This window comes from Erinaceus europaeus, chromosome 7 (assembly GCF_950295315.1).
Source record: "Erinaceus europaeus chromosome 7, mEriEur2.1, whole genome shotgun sequence".
Taxonomy (NCBI): Eukaryota; Metazoa; Chordata; class Mammalia; order Eulipotyphla; family Erinaceidae; genus Erinaceus; species Erinaceus europaeus.
In genome coordinates, this window is record NC_080168.1 from 29384313 (window position 1) to 29403235 (window position 18923).

General features: G+C 37.5%; 1 protein-coding gene across 2 annotated transcripts in view; it reads right to left on the minus strand.

Moving 5' to 3' along the window:
- The window catches only part of PARD3B (par-3 family cell polarity regulator beta), a 1240289-nt gene that overhangs the window by 551082 nt on the left and 670284 nt on the right, over nt 1-18923 (minus strand). For both annotated transcript variants that reach the window (XM_060194068.1, XM_060194070.1), the window contains 4 exons: nt 18304-18392; nt 12561-12647; nt 4972-5097; nt 1535-1893 (listed from right to left, as the gene is read on the minus strand). In XM_060194068.1, the coding sequence (XP_060050051.1) occupies nt 1535-1893; nt 4972-5097; nt 12561-12647; nt 18304-18392 (661 nt within the window). The remainder of the gene's footprint in view (nt 1-1534; nt 1894-4971; nt 5098-12560; nt 12648-18303; nt 18393-18923) is intronic.

Below are 18923 nucleotides of genomic sequence, written 5' to 3' on the forward strand. Positions count from 1 at the left end.
AAGATACATTCTGCCGTGATCTGTTGTCTGCATTTTCAGAGCTGGCTGACTGTCACCTCTCTGTGGACTAGATCTTTATTTGTTTGGCCCCTGGTTTTAGGTTCCTAAATATCATCCATGCTCTCTCTTTTCATCAGCATTTCAAACTTCACTGTGGACCCCTTTTTCTGATCCACATTCTAGCCTTTTCAAATTCACTCATTTACTCAAAATTCAAACTTTCAGTAACAAATTAAAAGATAAAAGAAAATTAGCCGTGACGGTAATTCCTCTTCCATCCTACATCTAGCTAACAGCAAAACATACTGGATATAGGTGGATGGAAGGTACCTTCAGCTGAGACTTCTCCTTGTTTTTCTTTTGTATATCTTGTTATATTAATCTTGCTGAAGTACAGCTGTGATGTTATACACTTTATTCTTGCTTTCAGTGTTTTCTGATAAATGTTTAAAGTCACATTCTGTGCTTGATTCATTTATCCACAAAGCATTCAACCTTAGGTCTTCTACATGGCTACATACATACATACATACATATATATATATATGTATGTGTATATATATATATATATATATACTTTAGGTATTTAAATAAAAATCTTGTTTCTTAAGCAATTGGAGTATCTGTGTTTTCTAGTAAATAAATGCTATGCCCAGGGTAGCATTCATAAAGAAGATGGAATTTTGACTAGAAGATCTTTCTAGAATGATCTCTAGGTCCTAATTAAAGGTAGATGTTTCCTGCTTTGACATGTATTACGAGATATTATAAAGCTATCTTGGATCAATAGATTTTTAATTCCAAGAATCTGTAATATCTAGATGTTTTTTTAATTAAAATTTGAAAATCACATAAGATTATAAAAAGCTTGGAAAAGGATTATCAAGAGAAGTTACAAAATGAACAAAAGCAAAGAAATGCATGTATTCTTATGTACACGTAGTTATATATAAATATGCATAGTTACATCTGATCTAATTTAATTGATCTGTGAAATAGAAACATGGAAGAAGTTCAGACAAGAAGAGCCAGGAATGGTTTTGAGGATAAGCATGTTTCAAAAAACAGTTTGTGGTGCTGAAATAATTAATGGTTAACTTTCTCAGGAGCAAGTTTTTGTTGTTGTTGTTGTTGTTTCCTGAGAAACAGAGACCATATATTGGTTCCTTGGAGTAACTTAAAAGATAATTCAAAAGTCACTGCTCATAACAGGAACACCTGGACTTTAATGACTATTAAAGTATTAAGTTGTAATGTAATATTGCTCCATTTCTATCAAGTTTGCAATAATTCTTTCTATGCTCCAATATATCTTCATTATTTTCTGTTTTAAATTATCTACACTCCCTACATGAAAAACATCAGAAAGTACTCCAATTTCAGGACATTTAAGTTACCCAAGTCTACTCTTAAATCTATTCTTTGATACAATTAGATGAAGGAAGAATTAACAAAATTAGTCTTAATGCATGTCTCTTAACCAATTTTCCATGTTTCAATAATAGAACACTATTAAGCATAATTTAATAATTACCTTTCTTTAGGTCAATCTTAATTTTCTTTGCATTCTTCTTGTTGCCAAACCCCATAAGAGGAGACGGTGAAGGAGAGGGTGGTTTTCTAGGTACTCTTGGCACTCGGGGACTTTTGCTTTGTTGCAGGGAATCTGGGGCCTCTTCTTCAGGACTATTTGTTCCTGGAAGATTTATTGTCTTCACTCCTGATTTTCCATGAACCGCAGGTGATGACTTTGTTTTCAAAACACCATCATTATTACCAAAAATGCCAAGAGGTCCAATGACTGATTTTTCATACTGTTCACGGTTCTGAGGTGGAAGCACATGGAGGAGCACACTGGGAGTTTTCATTGCCTGACGGAAGACATCTTGAGCCCTTGGGGAGAGAGTCAGTAAATGGAGAAGAGTGTCACATGCTTGCATATTACGTAGTTTCACACAGTGTAGCCATGGGGGGCAGTACAGGAGCAGAAGACTAAATGACACTGTCAGTATTACCACCAGCGTGACTTTGTCCAGTAGATGCCCCCCTGGATATATCCACTATTAAGTGCACAATTTCCTGATTTAATCTTCTCAACATTCATATTAGATAAGTAGAAGGAACCCTCATTTTTAAAAATGAGGACATCAAGGCTCAAAAAAAAAATCAAGTAGGAGGAGGCTGGATGGTGGTATACCTGGCAGAGTGCACCCATTACCACGCTCAAGGATGCAGGTGCAGCAGCTCCCAGATCCCCCATCAGGGAAGCTTCACTAGCAGTAAAGCAGTACTGTAGGTGTCTTTCTTTCTGTCTCCCTCTCTGTTTCTCCCCATTCCCTTTCAATTTCTCTCTGTCCTATCAAGTAAAAGAAAGGTTAAATTACAAACAAAACAAACAAAAATGAAGTGACTTCTCTAACAACCAATTGCTTCAGAATAGCTGAACCAAAACATCTGTACAGAGGTGATTACCGAAACAAACAGAAACCTAGGCTTTAGTTTTTGAAGGAAAAGAGAACTTTGCATTATTCTATGGATTCTCAACTGCATTCCTTTAGCATTTTGTGCTACAGGACAGGCTGTCTGTAAAAATAAGTAGTGTTGCAGAAGTTCAGTGGGATAAAAGAAAATTAGCAGTGACTGCAATTCCACGTGGGTATGTGATTGACCGCCATATGTCAGTGGACTGTCAATGCAATATGTCTTCTCTGCTATTCACTCTCAAGTCTCTCTCTCTCTCTCTCTCCTTTTTAGTCTTGTTTTATTATGATTATTTTTCCCCCAGCTAATTGCTCAGTTCTGGCTTATGGTGGTGTGGGGAATTGAATCTGGGACTTTGGAGCCTCAGGCATGAGAGTCTCTTTGCACAACCACCACGCTTTCTACCCTCAACCCCCTTTTTGTCTAGTCATGTTATGCTTTCCTTTAGATAGTTAGTTCTCTTACCCTTTCTCATGCCCCATGACTGGGTAAAATAACTACATTTCCCAGACATTCTTGCTAATGAGATATATGTGAAGAGGTTAAAGGGAAGCTGTTCTGGGGTGGGGAGAGATGGCAGAGATTTTTGTTTTCTATTTGCCCTTTCTGTTTCTCACAGCTGAGTGGCAATGTTGTGATCACACACAAATTAAAGAATGTGGTTTAAAAAGTAAGGATGGGACCTCAGAACACAAGACAGGACTAGGATTACTTCAGAAATGCTCCAAACCAAGAATGAGTGCAACCGTGTGTGGCGCATGGACTGAGAGGGGAATTAAGGAGAGATTCCTGGAGCTAAAAGCTAGTACCTACCAGGGAGCAGCTGGTACCAGTGCAACAGTCTGTCAGTTGACACATCACCTCCGGTCTGAGTTTTATCAAAAAGTAAGGATGGTACAGCAGAGGGAGGGGAAAGGTAAGAGAGAGAGGGAAGGAGAGAGAGAGAGAGAGATACCTGATTTGCTAATAAGACGTCTTTATACTTAACATTCCTTAAGAAAAATAAGTCTTATTTAACATAATTCTACAGTAAGGCTCTGGTATTTGCATTCACACCAAGCAAGAGTTAAACTGAATTTCAACTGGTATCTGAACCCTGCCAAATTAACTGAAACAAATGACATCCTTGTACATTAGGGAGGAAGCAGAAGACTTCATCACCTAACTCAGTTTCTGGAATAGGAGTCAGTTTTTCCTCCACACCAAGTAAATTTCACCAATTTCAGTTTCCAAATTCATAAAATAGGGATAGTAATTACAGCCTTGCATACCAATTAAGTCTTACAAAAAGCACAATGGTATCTGAAGTATTAATAATAATTTTGACTGTTGGGAATTATGTTAAGAAATTGTGTTATCTTTGCAGAGCTGAAACCTTGTGCATGTGTGACTTTATCACTCCTGGGCTGCCTTTTTCACTCCGATGGAGATTTAGCGGGAGAGAGAAGGAAAGCTACCATGTGATGAGAGCTTCCCCTCTGGTACCATGGGTGGTGCTGTGACACCCTTCTGTGATGTCACAAGGACTCAGACCTGGGCTGCACTTGTGACAAAGCACACACCTTACCCACTGAACTTCAGAAACGTATTCTTAAGACTTCATTTCTTGTTCAAGCAGCTAATTTTTTTTTCAATTTTATTTATTGATTCATGAGAAAAGAACCAGACATCACTCTGGTACATGTGCTACTGGGGATTGAACTCAGGACTTCATGCTAAGTCCAAGGCCTTATCCACTGCACCACCTCCTGGACCACCAAGCAGCTAATGTTTACTGCTCTCTTACCCAAAAACACACAATGGTGACAACCATGACCCCGGAAAAGATCTCTTATGACTTGTTTGAGTCAGAAAGAAGAATGGCTTGTGATAACTACCAAGAAGAATTTGTATTTGCTCCTTTGTTCTAGAATCTCATTGCAATATCCATTTAAAATGATACATGAATCAGATAGCTGCTCACACTTCTCAATGAGAAATTATCCTCCCAAAATTTCATATGCAGAGGAATAATATCTGAAAAGAGTTGTTTTTATTTTTCTCCCTCATTTGTTCCTATTCTGCAGTGGGTTCTCAATGATGTCTCACAGACATCATTCCTAGACATTTAGCTTAAAGAAGACTGCTGACACCGAGTAAGTTAATTAATAAGCTGAGCTAACGGTCTGTGAAAGGAGTCATTAAATACCAGTCTAACTGACCCATATCCCAAGAAAAACAAACCTATCTACAGATGCCCCAGAAGGAAGAGCAGACAGAAGGGGCTTGCTACATTCTGTGGCTAATATTCTCCAGGCTTCAAGGGACATGTGCAGGCCACCTTGGAGCATGTTAAAACACAACATGCACTTGAGAATGGATGTCCCGGGGTCATTCAAAGGGAACTGGACAGAAATTCTACCCACAGTTTGGAACACAGTAAGCTCAGTAGTGATTGTATGCATCTGAGTGAGCAGTAAAGTAAATGAAACTATGAAAACAAGTACTCACTGAGCAAAGGTTTTGTCTACGAGGTCCACATGGTTGATTTTCACAATGCACTCGTTTTCTTGAAACAGTCCCTCCCGTTTGGACCTGCTGTTTTCTTCAATGCCACGTATGAAAAGTCCAAGAATCCTAAATGCGGAAATTTAGGTGGAAATGAAACTAATGAATAATAGTATGTAAATTATTCTTCTATTTGCAAGTACTCAGAATTAAGTACTGATTTCTGCATATGAAAGAAAATTATCCTTTGTAGTCAGGCGATTGTTATTTAAATCCTTGTTACATAAAACAACTCACTAACATAGAAAAGCTCTTCAAGATGCTATACATAAACACCAACCCAGAGTGCACAAATTTAATAATCTTATTTCTCAGGTGCAGTCAACTTAGAAAAGGTTAAGTCTAGTTGAGTAGAGTTAGGGATGGGGACACAAGAAAGGTGGGGCTTGGAGAAGGGCATTGCTGCTGATGGTGAAAAGGAAGTTTGACAAGATCAGAAGGGAAAACACAAAGCAGAACTTGGACTGGAGTTGGTGTATTGCACCAAAGTAAGACTCTTGATGGGGGGGTGGGGAGTTCAGGTCCTGGAACAGGATGGCAGAGGAGGAGGAGGACCCAACAGGGGTTGAAGTGTTATGTGGAAAACTGGGAAATGTTACACCTGCACAAACTATTGTATTTTACTATCAACTGTAAGCCGTTAAGAGATAAAAATAATAATAAAATTTTTAAAAAGCAAGTTTGAACAGTACCAAAGGAATACCTTATGCTGAGTGAAGGGAGAAGAAAAGGTACTCACTATGCTCCTTGCAGTCTCACTCCCTATTTCAAGGATTAACATTTAAGAAGCAAACAGGCATTTATGCACCTATCATAATGCATACACGTACTAATCTAACTAAGGCAATTCAGACCCATTTCTTAGTGCCAGAGAATCAAATGTGTGTTGAGTGTTTTCTAACTGTTCAGGGTTAGAGGAATATAAGACCAGGTTGTGGAACTGGAATAACTAGTTGGTTCTGGATGGAGTATAGAGAATTTAAAACTGAAGGCCTCAATAAGTCTAGAGTCTTCACAGAAGGATTTAGGAAGGAATAGATAAAGAACATGGACCAGAAAACCTAGTAGCTTTGGGGTAGGAGAAGAGAGAGATTTTGTGCACAAGCATGGTGGGTCCTGTGTGTCTGCTTAAACTGGGTTGTGCCAGGAGCCCAAAATGGAGTAACAGGAGAGCAAGGTCACTTATGGCTCACTAGCTGTTAGCTTTATCGGATGAGGCACAGAGCACCCCTACCCCACCCACTGCTTCTGGCATGATGATGGCTGGGCTTTGGGAAGAATCATCTGCAGTTTCAGGCAAGAAGAGTGGATTCAGAAAGGGTAGCAAGAGTCTCCTGGTGCATTGTCATTGTGGCTTAGGGTCAGGAGGGAAGTGGTTTGGAAATAAAGAGAAGGGCACACCCTCTAACTCGAGGAAAGAAAGAAAGAAAAAGGTATCAAGAGCCGTAGAATCATGAAGGCAATGAGTTCCAGTTATAACACTGGTGGCAAGAAAAAAAAAAAGGCTTGATATCAGACTTATGGATATATTAGCTATTTTACATTTAAGTGCTTTCCCTTCTCTTTGTGGCATGTCAGGTGTTGAAGTGGATATTGAAGGGAAAAAGAAAGAAAGGATTGTGCCCCAAGAGGAATCTGCTGGGTGTGGAAAAATCTCCACACACTTGCCTTATCCTCTTGTCTTTCAACTTTGCCATTCTCTTCTATAGAGAGGCCCTTGCACTTTACATGGTCGCTCTGCATTAAATCTCAAAGCTAAATAAAAGATGAGCACACTTTGTGTGAACCACAGAGAAAGGGCAGTCTTAATGAAAATGCAGGCGGAAAGCACCTTCCTATTTGAAGAGGTCTCCAAAGTGAAGCCTCTGCCTTAAGGGCCTTTGCTCATTTAATGATTATAGCCATCTCAAGACAGCAAGAGGAGAAGAGCACAGGTGGTGATATTTAGATCTCTCCTGCAAAGAGCTAGATGCAAACAGGATCCTGACGCAGGAGGAGAAAGAGTGAACCGTCACACCATCTATTGGCTTGGGGTCATAGGCACATGTGTGTGGTGAGGAGTTGGGTTCTAGTCCCTAGTTCTAGCATAGCAATCACACTTGAGACAGAAGATAAAAGAGGGCTCAGCTACTATTTGCCAAAGGATCTGAAACTCAGTTTAATATTTTAAGGTATGAATGCTACCTTAATCTTGTAACACAGTGCTGAAAATTGAGCAATTTGTCATGCAAGGAAATAAAACAAAATAAAAACCCAGAACAAACAAAATGGTGTTTCTTTCTTAAATTAAACCACCCTCTAATAGTTCACATTTTCTTGATTTTTGTTATGGTGAGTTCACAATAACATGATCCATTAGAAGGCTCGCATGTGGTTATAAACTAGTTTATGTAAGCGATATTTTTTTAACAGGCATTCAAGTCCTCCTTTAATTTAATTCACTACATCATCAGTCATGTAATGTTACTCCCTAGGATTTAATTTCACATTTTGGGAGATGAATTAATTCTTTCAGGCCACTGGGTTGCAATTTAGCTGGCATATTACAGCTGGAGTATGCTATGTGAACCTCACTCATCTAAATAACCTAGTTTTCCATGAAAAATTTATTGACAGAATAAGCCCAACTGTAAAACCCATGTGTCAGAGGTAATTTGGGGAAAATGTAAAACTGACTGATTTTATTAGCTTGGTTCCTGGCAACAAATGATTCTTGCCCTCTTTATTCTAGGGAAGGGATAGTTTCCTTCCAGTGTCTTCCATCCAGACCAGTATGAGAAGACTCAGAAAAGCACCTCTCCATAATTTCAGCATCAGACTCATGGGCTGTGGTTACTGTCTTGGTTGGGACCAGATTGTGTGGGCTTAAAAGGCAGTCTAGGAGGTAAGGCTGAGATAAATTAGTTAATTTCCATTAATGAGCAAAGACAGAGGATGATGATATCCATAGCCTCCTAGAAGAAGAGGGGTAGCAATCATTTTTTACTTTTTTTTTGTTGTTGTTGTTGTTGTTTCTTTTGCCTCCAGAGTTACCACTGGGGCTCAGAGCCCATGCTACGAATCCACTGTTCTTGGAGGCCATTTCCCCCATTGTGATTGTTATTGTTGCTGTGATTGTCATTGTTGGATAGGACAGAGAGAAATGGAGAGAGGAGGGGAAGACACAGAGGGGGAGAGAAAGATAGACACCTGCAGACTAGCTTCACCGCTTGTGAAGTGACTCTCCTGCAGGTGGGGAGCCGAGGGCTTGAACCGGGACCCTTGTACTTTGCACTATATGCACTTAACCCAGTGCACCTCTGCCCGGCCCCCGACTGACTCTCTTACAATCATTTAGCTTCCACCTCCAAACCTCTTTCAGTTCTTCCTGCTATATCCTTGTGACCATGACCACTCTGCTAGGTGAGTGCTAAAACAGATATTATGCCTTTAATTGTAAATCGAATAATTTTTATTCATTTTATTATTTGTATTGTATTTATTTATTTATTATTAGATAGAGACAGAGAGCAGTTGAGAGGGGCAGGGGAGATAGAGAGGGAGATAGACAGAGACCCCTGCAGCCCTGTTTCACCATGTGTGAAACTCCCCCCTGCAGGTGGGGACCAGGGACTCGAACCTGTGTCCTTACGCGCTATAATCAATGTGTGCGCTCAGCCAGATGCACCAACACCAGGCCCCCTAAATCTAAAATATTTTTAAAATATTTTAAATTTAAGTAATGGTTGGTGAGCTAGCTCGCCTGGGATAGTGCCTCTTTTCCTCATGTATGCAACTCGAGTTTGAGTTCCAGGTGTTGCACTGGGGGAAACGTTACTGCTGTAGTGCCTTCTCTCTCTCTCTCTCTCTCTCTTTCTCTCTCTTGCCTCTAGGGTTATTGCTGGGGCTCGGTGCCTGCACTGCAAATGAACTGCTCCTGGTGGCTATTTTTCCCATTTTGTTGCGCTTGTTGTAATTATTATTGTTGTCATAGCTGTTGTTATTGGATAGAACAGAGAGAAATGGAGAGAGGAAGGGAAGACAGAGAAGGGGAGAGAAAGGCAGACACCTGCAGACCTGCTTCACCACTTGTGAAACGACCCCCTTGCAGGTGGGAAGCTGGGGGCTCCAACTGGAATCTACGTAGGCCCTTGTGCTTTGCACCATATGCGCTTAACCTGCTGCGCTACCGCCCAGCCCCCCCCCGTCTCTCTTTCTATCTGAAAAAGTCAGCCCAGAACAGTGAAGCCCACACAATAAAAACTAAATTAATTAATTAAATAAAATTTAATTCCTATTTTCTTGCAGGGACTTGGGATTTTTGTTTGTTTTGTTGGTACTGAGGGGAGAGGAGGTCTCATGTGATCCTATTGCTCCTGGAAGACTATTTTTTTTTCTTCCCATTTCATTTCAAATAGAGACAAGAGAGGGGGAGAGAGACAGAAGAATCATCCCAGTGCCATTCCATAGTTCTTCCAGCTTCCACTCTGCTATACACGGTGTTCCCGTGTGCCACTGTGGGTTCACACAGGGTCTTTGCATTTGACAACGTTTATCTTCTACCCGGTGAGGTTCCTCCAGGCCAATTCAGTTTTTTATTTTTATTTTTCTCTATACAAACCAATGAAACTCCCTTCAAACAGCCTTTAGCGCCCTGTGCTGCACAAGCTAATACATCCATTGAAGTTTTATACAGTGCAGCAGTCACTAGATTATACTCAAGGTGCTCTGCCGTGGATTAAATTTCTTATTCAACAACAGGTGTGGCAATATTTTTCTAAAGGAAAGGAAAAGAAAGAAATTGGAGGCAAAGTCAATTACAGTAGTCCTAGTAAAGAATTAAATGTAAATTCCAATTTAAAATAATGGCACAGACCAATAAAGGGAAGGAAATTAAGAAGTAAGTATACCACTCTGACCTTAACTCACCCCCCTCCTGGTGCTCACACCGGGAAACCATATGGCATTATAAAGCCAGACACTTGTCTGACACGTTCTGTACACACTTGCATCTAGACACATGGGTTGAGTTAAGTGTGCTGTTTCAGCCTGTACTCATTACTTCTTCACTTTTATTGGCTCATGTCTCCACTTCCATATGATTTTTTAATGTTTCTAATTAAATTTCCTTTCTATAACACTGGTGATAGCAAAAATAATTATACAACTATTGAACAAACTTACTGAAGAGTAACTTATCCAACTTCATTTCTGAATCAGGCTTTTTTGTTTTAGCCAAAATAATAATAATATCAGTAATTCACTCACTGTGTGTTTTACAAGGAGCTTTCACATTTTTAATGATATTTAATCCTCATAACCTTGAGATGAATTAGAGGCATTTGTAAGAGGCAAGATGAGGGGAAATTACCCAAGCTTATAAAATGGAAAATACTGAGATTCAATTATTCTACACCCAAGTTCAACACTCTTTTTTAATCTTCCACAAGGCTTAAGATAGAAATCAGAATCAGAAAGGGAGAAGGAGAAATTGATAAATCCTAGTTTATTTCCTTCATTCGAAGTGAAAGGTGATTTCTCATCTATAAAGACAACTTACTTTCTGAACTACTGAAAACAAAGTACGATGACTGTTACATTGTGTATTTCTTCACACGTTTGGGAAATTGTGATGATCATCTTCTACTTCATCTTTGTTAAAGTAAAGGGCTTGGAAATTTAACCAGCCGCTCTGGTCTCTCACAAAACTTCATTAGTACACCTCTGCCAAACACCATTAGGATCTCTTTGGACAACTGGGTAAATACTTAGACTGTCTATCAAAAACAACCTCAGCTTGTCCTGTGCCATAACCCATAACATTTATAAACATGCTTATTAACACATACAGGAAATGAGACAATCAGAGCCACTAACTTTTCAGTTCAAATCTTTTTAGGGAACATTCATTCTAGCAAAAAGCTTCACATCAGATGTGGTTCAAAGAAAGGAAAATCAAGGGGATGCCTTTGCAATGACAGGTAGCAGATGGCTACCTGCTGAGAATGCTGCCAACCAAAATATCATGCCTAAATCTGCCCTTCCTGCTATATGGCAGACTGTACTGGATAAAAACTCAGCTAGTCAATTAATACTATTTGGGGTAACATATTCTAGAAGACCAATGGAGTAAGAACATGTCAGTCAACCTGAATCTTATGTGACGCTGAGAGAATCAATCAACATTTTAGTTAGATCCCATAAACTAAAATAAGGTATTCTGTATTTTCAATGATGTGTTGAAGAGAATAAATCTAGGAAAGTAATTAAAATTGCCATGTGAGTGAGAAATTATTTCCCCTTCAACTTTCTGATAGCTCTTTTCAATATAAATCTACTGTTAATGACAAGAATCTCATTAAAGGTAGCAATGTCTAATACTACTAGTGCGGTAGGGCTGTTTTGATAGCACCAGTATTAATTCTTATAAACACACTTTGATTTATATTGATAAAGTAAGTTTTTAAACTAATTTATTTATTGATGAGTATAAGAGAATCCTATACGAATAAAGTTCACATCCAACACCATGGATCAAACTCAGAACCTCTTGCTTCTGAGTCCAGTGCTCTATCCATTACACTGCTGCCCTGGGTGCAATAAGACATGTTTTCTATACAGTTAGGGAGATGTGAATTTCAAGTAATGTTGATATGATCTAATTACCACTTGTCCATGTAGATTGAACAAGTCAATATCTTTAAATTTTCAAAAGCTGTAACAATTTTTTTAATTGTTTTTTTAAATTTTATTTTAATTTTATTTTATTTATTTATTCCCTTTTGTTGCCCTTGTTGTTTTATTGTTGTAGTTATTTTTGTTGTCATTGTTGGGTAGGACAGAGAGAAATGGAGAGGGGATGGGGAAGACAGAGAGAGGGAGAGAAAGATAGACACCTGCAGACCTGCTTCACCACTTGTGAAGCGACCCCCCTGCAGGTGGGGAGCTGGGCCTCGAACCAGGATCCTTATGTGGGTCCTTGGGCTTAGCGCCACCTGCGCTTAGCCCGCTGCGCTACAGTCCGACTCCCAGCTGTAACAATTTTAATTCATTACATTTTATTTTAGAAAAAAGCACACGTATGATAACATTTTTGCTACTATAACTATATTCATTAAAACATATTTGGCTTTTGATATAGTTATTTAGAATATAAGAACATATCAATCTAAGTTCTATATTTTTGGGACTTTTCAATTTGGCATTATTATATCCATTTATAAGTTTAGAACATTAAAATTTTAGTTGTTACACGTGCTTAATAATAGGTTAAAACCACCCCTGTGGGTTCCTTTTACTAATTGTCACTTATGAGAAAACTTCAAATAATTCACAATAAGAATGCTTTAAGTAAGTACCTTGTAATTAATTGGAATGGCAGAAACTGTTTTTCTTCCATTGTGTCCTAGAAGTAACTGATTTAATTTTGTTTCTAATACATAAGTGGACAAGTTGACCACCTAATATACACCTCTCATCTGAAAAATGTTTGGGGGAAAATGAGCTCAAGGTTTTCATTATCAAGAGCTTCCAACATAAGGAAAACATCTTACCTTCCACTCAGAGATGAAAAGAAGGGCACGACATGTATTCCCAAAGGGCCTCCTTCTCCAGAAATCTCCACTGTTCTTGTCATATCACTGGGAAAGAAAACAATATATATATATATATGGTAGATGAGTCACTCACTGGTCAAAAATAAACCAACAAATAAATAAAACAGATCTGACACATTCAACATAAAACTCTGGAATTGTATCAACTACTGTAAAGTAAACAGCAGAGAGGAAATCAAAGGCATACATCGTCTGCTGATACGTTCAGAAAATCCTGGAAGTAAAATCTTTTAAAAAAAACCTACCTGATTTCTTGTTTTTTTCCCCCAGAAGAGGAACGAATGGAAATGACTGCCTGCAAAAATAGCATCCTACTTAACTTAATCTGCATAAATCAACATATTTATTTCACACACAAGTGAAAGTTCTCTCCATTGAGACATACTTGAAAATTACTGTACAGAAGATAAAATATAGGGAAATCATTATGCTATGTTTAAGCCTAAAAGAGACGTCCCTTCCTTGAGTATATTAAAAATGAAGGAAATCATTTATTAGGAAAAGCACAGAATTTTATTTTTTAACAGTCAATATATGTCAGTAAAACATATGGGCAAGTTGAAAGCATTGACAATCAAAATTTAAACTTGCTTACAATAAATCAGTGTATTCAATGGAACAATTCCAAAATTTCACATTCTTTTCCCTCCACCCCTTCTTTTTTATTGAGGAAAGAAAAGTTGCAAAGCCTAGAGAAAATATATTATAGAAAGAAACTGAAAGCCTGACCTGCCTAACCCACCTCAGATTAAGGAAAGGATGAATCTAGAAACATTAATACATGGTGTGGTTGGCAGATATATAGAAGACATTAGGCGGTTTTGAGTAATAAAGAGTGGAACTAATGAATTTTTTTTATAAAATATAATAACAATAGGCTATTATTGGCTTTTTTAATCCCAGAGAGAGAGAAAATAAAATTGCCAGAGGAGAAATGATAAACTTGAAATAAACATCCCTGTTAGAAAAATTACAAGCAGATCTCTATTGTTTCCTATTTATATAAAAATGACCTGAAACTAGATGTTAAATTAAGTTAACTCTGCTACAATGGATTTTTGGAGCAAACTGAAAATGATAGAATTTTACACCTTACTGAAAAATAGAGAACACAATTAAGAAAATAAAATTCTTAGTAACTTTGTTCTGCCAGAAAGATTCTCCAGATTATCTGCAATATAAAGCAAATATTTTAAATATATTCACATCAGTGATTTGGATTTACTTTTAATGTGTTTTAACTGTAAACCTGTTTTCACTAAAAAAAAAAAAAACTGCGAAAAGAGATGCCAGTTTCCAATATTTTTGGTATATGATAGCATTTAAAATCTGAAAATGAATTTCAAATGAGTTCTAGTCAGATCTTGCTGATTTATTTAAAACTTGTTCAGACAAGTAGTTTGTTTCAAAAATCTGAAATAAAGTTAGGAACAAAACAGATTTTAGTGATAATATCATGGGACAAAATACTTTTTATTTTTGATGAAAACATCATGGAATAATATAGCTCCTCTATACTTTATAAATTTAATTTTGATATGATTATGTGTGTGTGAAATACACATTATAGTTATGCATTATAAATGCTGAATATGAAATGGTTGGTGTGCAGAGAAAGTGGTAGGTGAATTTAATAATTTATAAAATGTAATAGTTTTATGGTAATACATGAACTAAACCAGGTGTGCTACCACCCGCCCCCTGTAATAGTTAAGTATAATAAAAGAAATACTGAATTTAAAAGTGTTTGAAGAAGACTGAAAACATTCATATTCTAAGGTTGTAATACTGCTTTATTTTTTTTTAAGGAGATTAAGATCCTGTTTACAATAGAATAAGAAGGATAAATTCACCTTCTTTGCCTCATCTTGGATGGAGCTTGAAGGAATCATGTTAAGTGAAATAAATCAGAAAGCGAATGTTCTCACTTATGGACTGAAGTTGAGAAATATGAATAGAAAGGGGAAACACAAAATAGAACTTGGACTGGATCTGGCATATTTCACCAAAGTAAAAGATTCAAGGGAGGTGTGGGTGATGGTGGAGGAGCACCAAGGCTGGGGGTAAGAATGTTTTGTGGAAACTGAAAAATTTTACACATGTACCAACAATTCTCCTTACTGTAAACCACTAATCCCCCCAATACAAATATTTTTTGAAGATGGTGTTTAAACACTGAAAGTATCCTTATAGTGTATTTGTATCGCTTTGCATTTAGAATATGCCATTTTTGAATTTTAGAGTGGTGGCCATTTTTCCCTTTGGCTATCCCCCTACTTTTTTGTTTGCTTATTGATTTATATTAAATAGAAAAATGAGAAGAAGAGAGACATCTGCAACACTACTCCACTGTATGTGAAGCTTGCCCCCTGCAGGTGGGGACTGGGGGTTTGGACCCAGATATTTGTATATGGTATCATGCACAATATACCAGGCATGCCACATTCAGACCCCAAGAATATATACTTTATGAGTATGAGTGCTAGAGGTGTATTTGCTAAGTACAACACCCCAGAAAAGCAATAGAGTTAGAATGCCTTTTTGTGGATCCCCCCCCCCCCTTTTTTTAATTTTGCAAACATTTCTTTCCCTCCACTTAAAACTCCAAATATAAAACATAACAAGTTCTAAGGAAACTGATAAATACTCTTTACATCACTAGTCCTGTACTTTTACATTCAATTCATTTAATAAAGCACTATAGTTTAAGGAATCAATCTTGCTTTTAAAATATTAAAAACACATATGGAGGGGAGGGGTGGGGAACACAGTCTTAAGATTCACTTCTACCTGATAAGATTGCCTTTTTCAATAATCCAGAATGAATTTTTATGCTATATTTATATATGACAATCACAAAACTTTTAGCTAGGAGAACATTTGACATCAGTTAAATGACTATCACAAAGTATCACTATCCAAGAATAGAGTATAAAATGTTTCAATTTGTTAATTGCAATGTGCAGAAACTTAGAAAGAATCAGTTATTTAATATAGACAAATATAAGCTTTATACAGACCATCTCTAACCATGCTCTTTAGAAAACATATTTGCTTTATGATAAAGAGATACATTTGTAAGTTCAGTTCATATATTTTTACTCTGAAGGAAAGGTAAAACCCTTCACTATTATATATACTTGACAGAGTTCTGTAAAGCCTCTGTATATTCTCCCTTCATGAAATATAAACAGCATGTACGGCTGGCTATGATTATTTGAATACATGTCTCATAAGGTGATGTTTTACTAAGTTGTAAAAATAAGCTATTAATGCTATTTGCTTAGGCAAACTCTTCAGAGTAAGGTACAAAGACAAATCAGCAGGATATGCTCACAGTTATTTATGTTTGAAAGGTGGTCTGAAGATGGAAAATTTAGAAGATTGGGTAGAAAGGATATTTTACCAGTGGAAAGAAAAAGATCTGACAGTGGTTTGTGAAAAAATACATATATAGACAAAAGATCAACTGTGGAGTAAAGAGAAAATGTTTCAGTTACTGGAGAGAAGTCAAAATAGCTAACTTTACACAACTTTCTAAGGCATACCAAAAGGAAAGCAGATTCCGTACAATAGTTATTATTAAACATGATAAATATTCCAAGCTTCAGCTAACAAAATTCATTCAAATGATCATTGGAACCAACTGCTCCCTATCTCAGTGTTCAAGACGAAAACAAAGGAAAAGAACATGTCGCTAAAGACTAGAGTGTCATGAACAACATGCGATTTTTTTGACCTACTAATGGTGACAATAAGACTCCTGCCAAAAGGTTATTTTGGTAATCAATTAAAAAATACTTATTTTTATCATTTCTTTCCTACAGAGTCAGGGAGCCAGCATAATGGCCATGTAACAGTTTCATGCTTGAGGCTCTGAGGTCCCAGGTTCAGTCTCTGGCACTACCAGAAACCAGAGCTGAGCAGTGAAACTAGTTTTTAAAAAATGTGGCCAAGCAGTGGAACACCTGGTTAAATGTTCACATTAAAGTGCTCAAGTACCTAGGTTCAAGCTCCTGGTTCTCACCTGCAGAAGGAAAGCTTCACAAGTGGTGAAACAGGGTTGCAGATATCTCTCTGCCACTCTCTCTGTCTCTCTCTCTCTCCCTTCCTATCTCCCCTCTCAATTTCTGTCTCTATCCAAGAATAAATAAATAACTAAAACATTTGATACATTTCTTTAAATCCCTTGTACCTGAAGAATGCTTCATCTACTCATGCTGCCATAAACCCCAAAATTATTCACTCTATAATGAGTTCCCATGAGATTTTTAATTAAAATGTCAGCCATTAAATAAAATGACACTAAGCAATAAAATTAGAGAGAAAACAGAATGATAGTCTGAAGGGCCTGGTGAGGTGCATCAGGCTGTACACGTGGGCTTCCATATACATCACCTTTTCTACTGGCAAAGCCAACAGCAGATTAAATTTGGAATTATCTTCTTTGGGAAAAATTTGAGGTGACTGTGAAAAACAGTATCAACGCTGAGCATAAGGCACAGAAGGAACATACACAGGTCCCAGATTTGATCCCAGGCACCTTCTATTCCAGAACCGAGTGACATTCTGGTCTTTCTGACATATATAATGACAATGTTGATCATAATAAATATGATAACAATAACACTGGTAGCAACAAAAGGAAATCTACAATGGCTTACTTTGGCCCACCATCCAAAATTCATATCTCAACTTCTTTAATTTTCTTTTTTTTCAAACATTTTTTCCTATATTGGGAGATTAATGTTTTATAGTCGCTAATAAATACAATAGTTTGGGGAGTCGGGTGGTAGCACAGCGGTTTAAGCGCAGGTGGCACAAAGCTCAAGGACCAGCATAAGGATCCCGGTTCGAGCCCCTGGCTCCCCACCTGCAGGAGTCTCTCCCCTCTCTGTCTTCCCCTTCTCTCTCCATTTCTCTCTGTCCTATCCAACAACAATGACAGCAATAATAAGTACAACAATAAACAACAAGGACAACAAAAGGGTATAAATAAATAAATATAAAAAATACAATACTTTGTACATGCATAATATTTCTCAGTTAATTTTATTATCAGTCCACTGAAAAGGATTTTAACAGGATTTCAATTTTACTGCAAAACTAGTACAAAGAGAGATGAATAACTTGCCTTAGTTCATAGAACTACTAAGCATCAGAGATGGGATCTAAATCTAGGTAGTAATTAGGGCTGACATGAAATTAGATCAGTGGAAGTAGTGGTAAGTATTAGAGAAGCTCAATTGGCATAATGATCACTGCCATTAACACATAAGAAATCCTAGCTAGTAGCAGTCTGAGTTTATTTTATATACATTAAGAAAAATGTTGTAAGAATGTTAAAACACAATGCAAAGCAATATTCAAAGAGCTCCCAACAGAGTAAAACACTCAACTGCAATGGACTCAGAAAAGTTCTCTTTGAACTGTTCTTCAAAGAGAATAAAAGCAATTAAGAAACCCAGTCTTCAACAGAGTACCAAAGGACTGAGGCTTATTTGTATACATGGTTGCTAGATGTAAAGACAATCAAAGAAAACACAACTTGAGTAATTAATTTTGGAATTGGGGCCAGTTGCAAGCCACTACTTGACTTACCTTGATCTTTCCTATATCAACAATTACAAACTGTTAAGAAAAGCAGTGTATTCAAATAGAATGTGCATAATGAGCATACCTCAATACATCCTTAGTTTTCAGCAACGTCAGGTGTTCTGAGTGTGCCCCATTCAGAACTTCTCTATCTTCTAACTTCGGTGTGGAGTCCTGCAGTGAGACAAACCCATAAGCATGTGTATGGTCTGGGTACAGCACTGAAAAGTGGAATGAAATAAATATCTCCACATGAGTGAGTAAATGGTCTTACTCTGGATAAATACAGTGTTTCTTATGTCTCTGATGATGAAACAGATGTTAACCTCTTTTTTTTTTTTTTGGATAGGACAGAGAGATGGGGGGGTGGCAGAGAGGGAGAAAAAGACAGACAGCTGCAGACCTGCTTCACCGCTTGTGAAGTGACCATCCTGCAGGTGGGGAGCCGGGGGATCAAACCGGGAACTTTGTGCTTCATACTGTATGCGCTTAACCCTGTGTGCCAACCCCAGTGTTGATCTTTTCAGTTCTTTTGATGTCCTTTTATTTCCCTTTTTTTTTCTTTCTGAAATACTCAGATGGGCCATTCACATTCGGCAATATGTTAAGAACTTGGGAACACATCATTTACCTTCCTGCTACTCAACCATTGGCTTTTGGGACTGTTTCAAATCAGCAAGGATAAGAAGTACCAAAGGGAAGGTG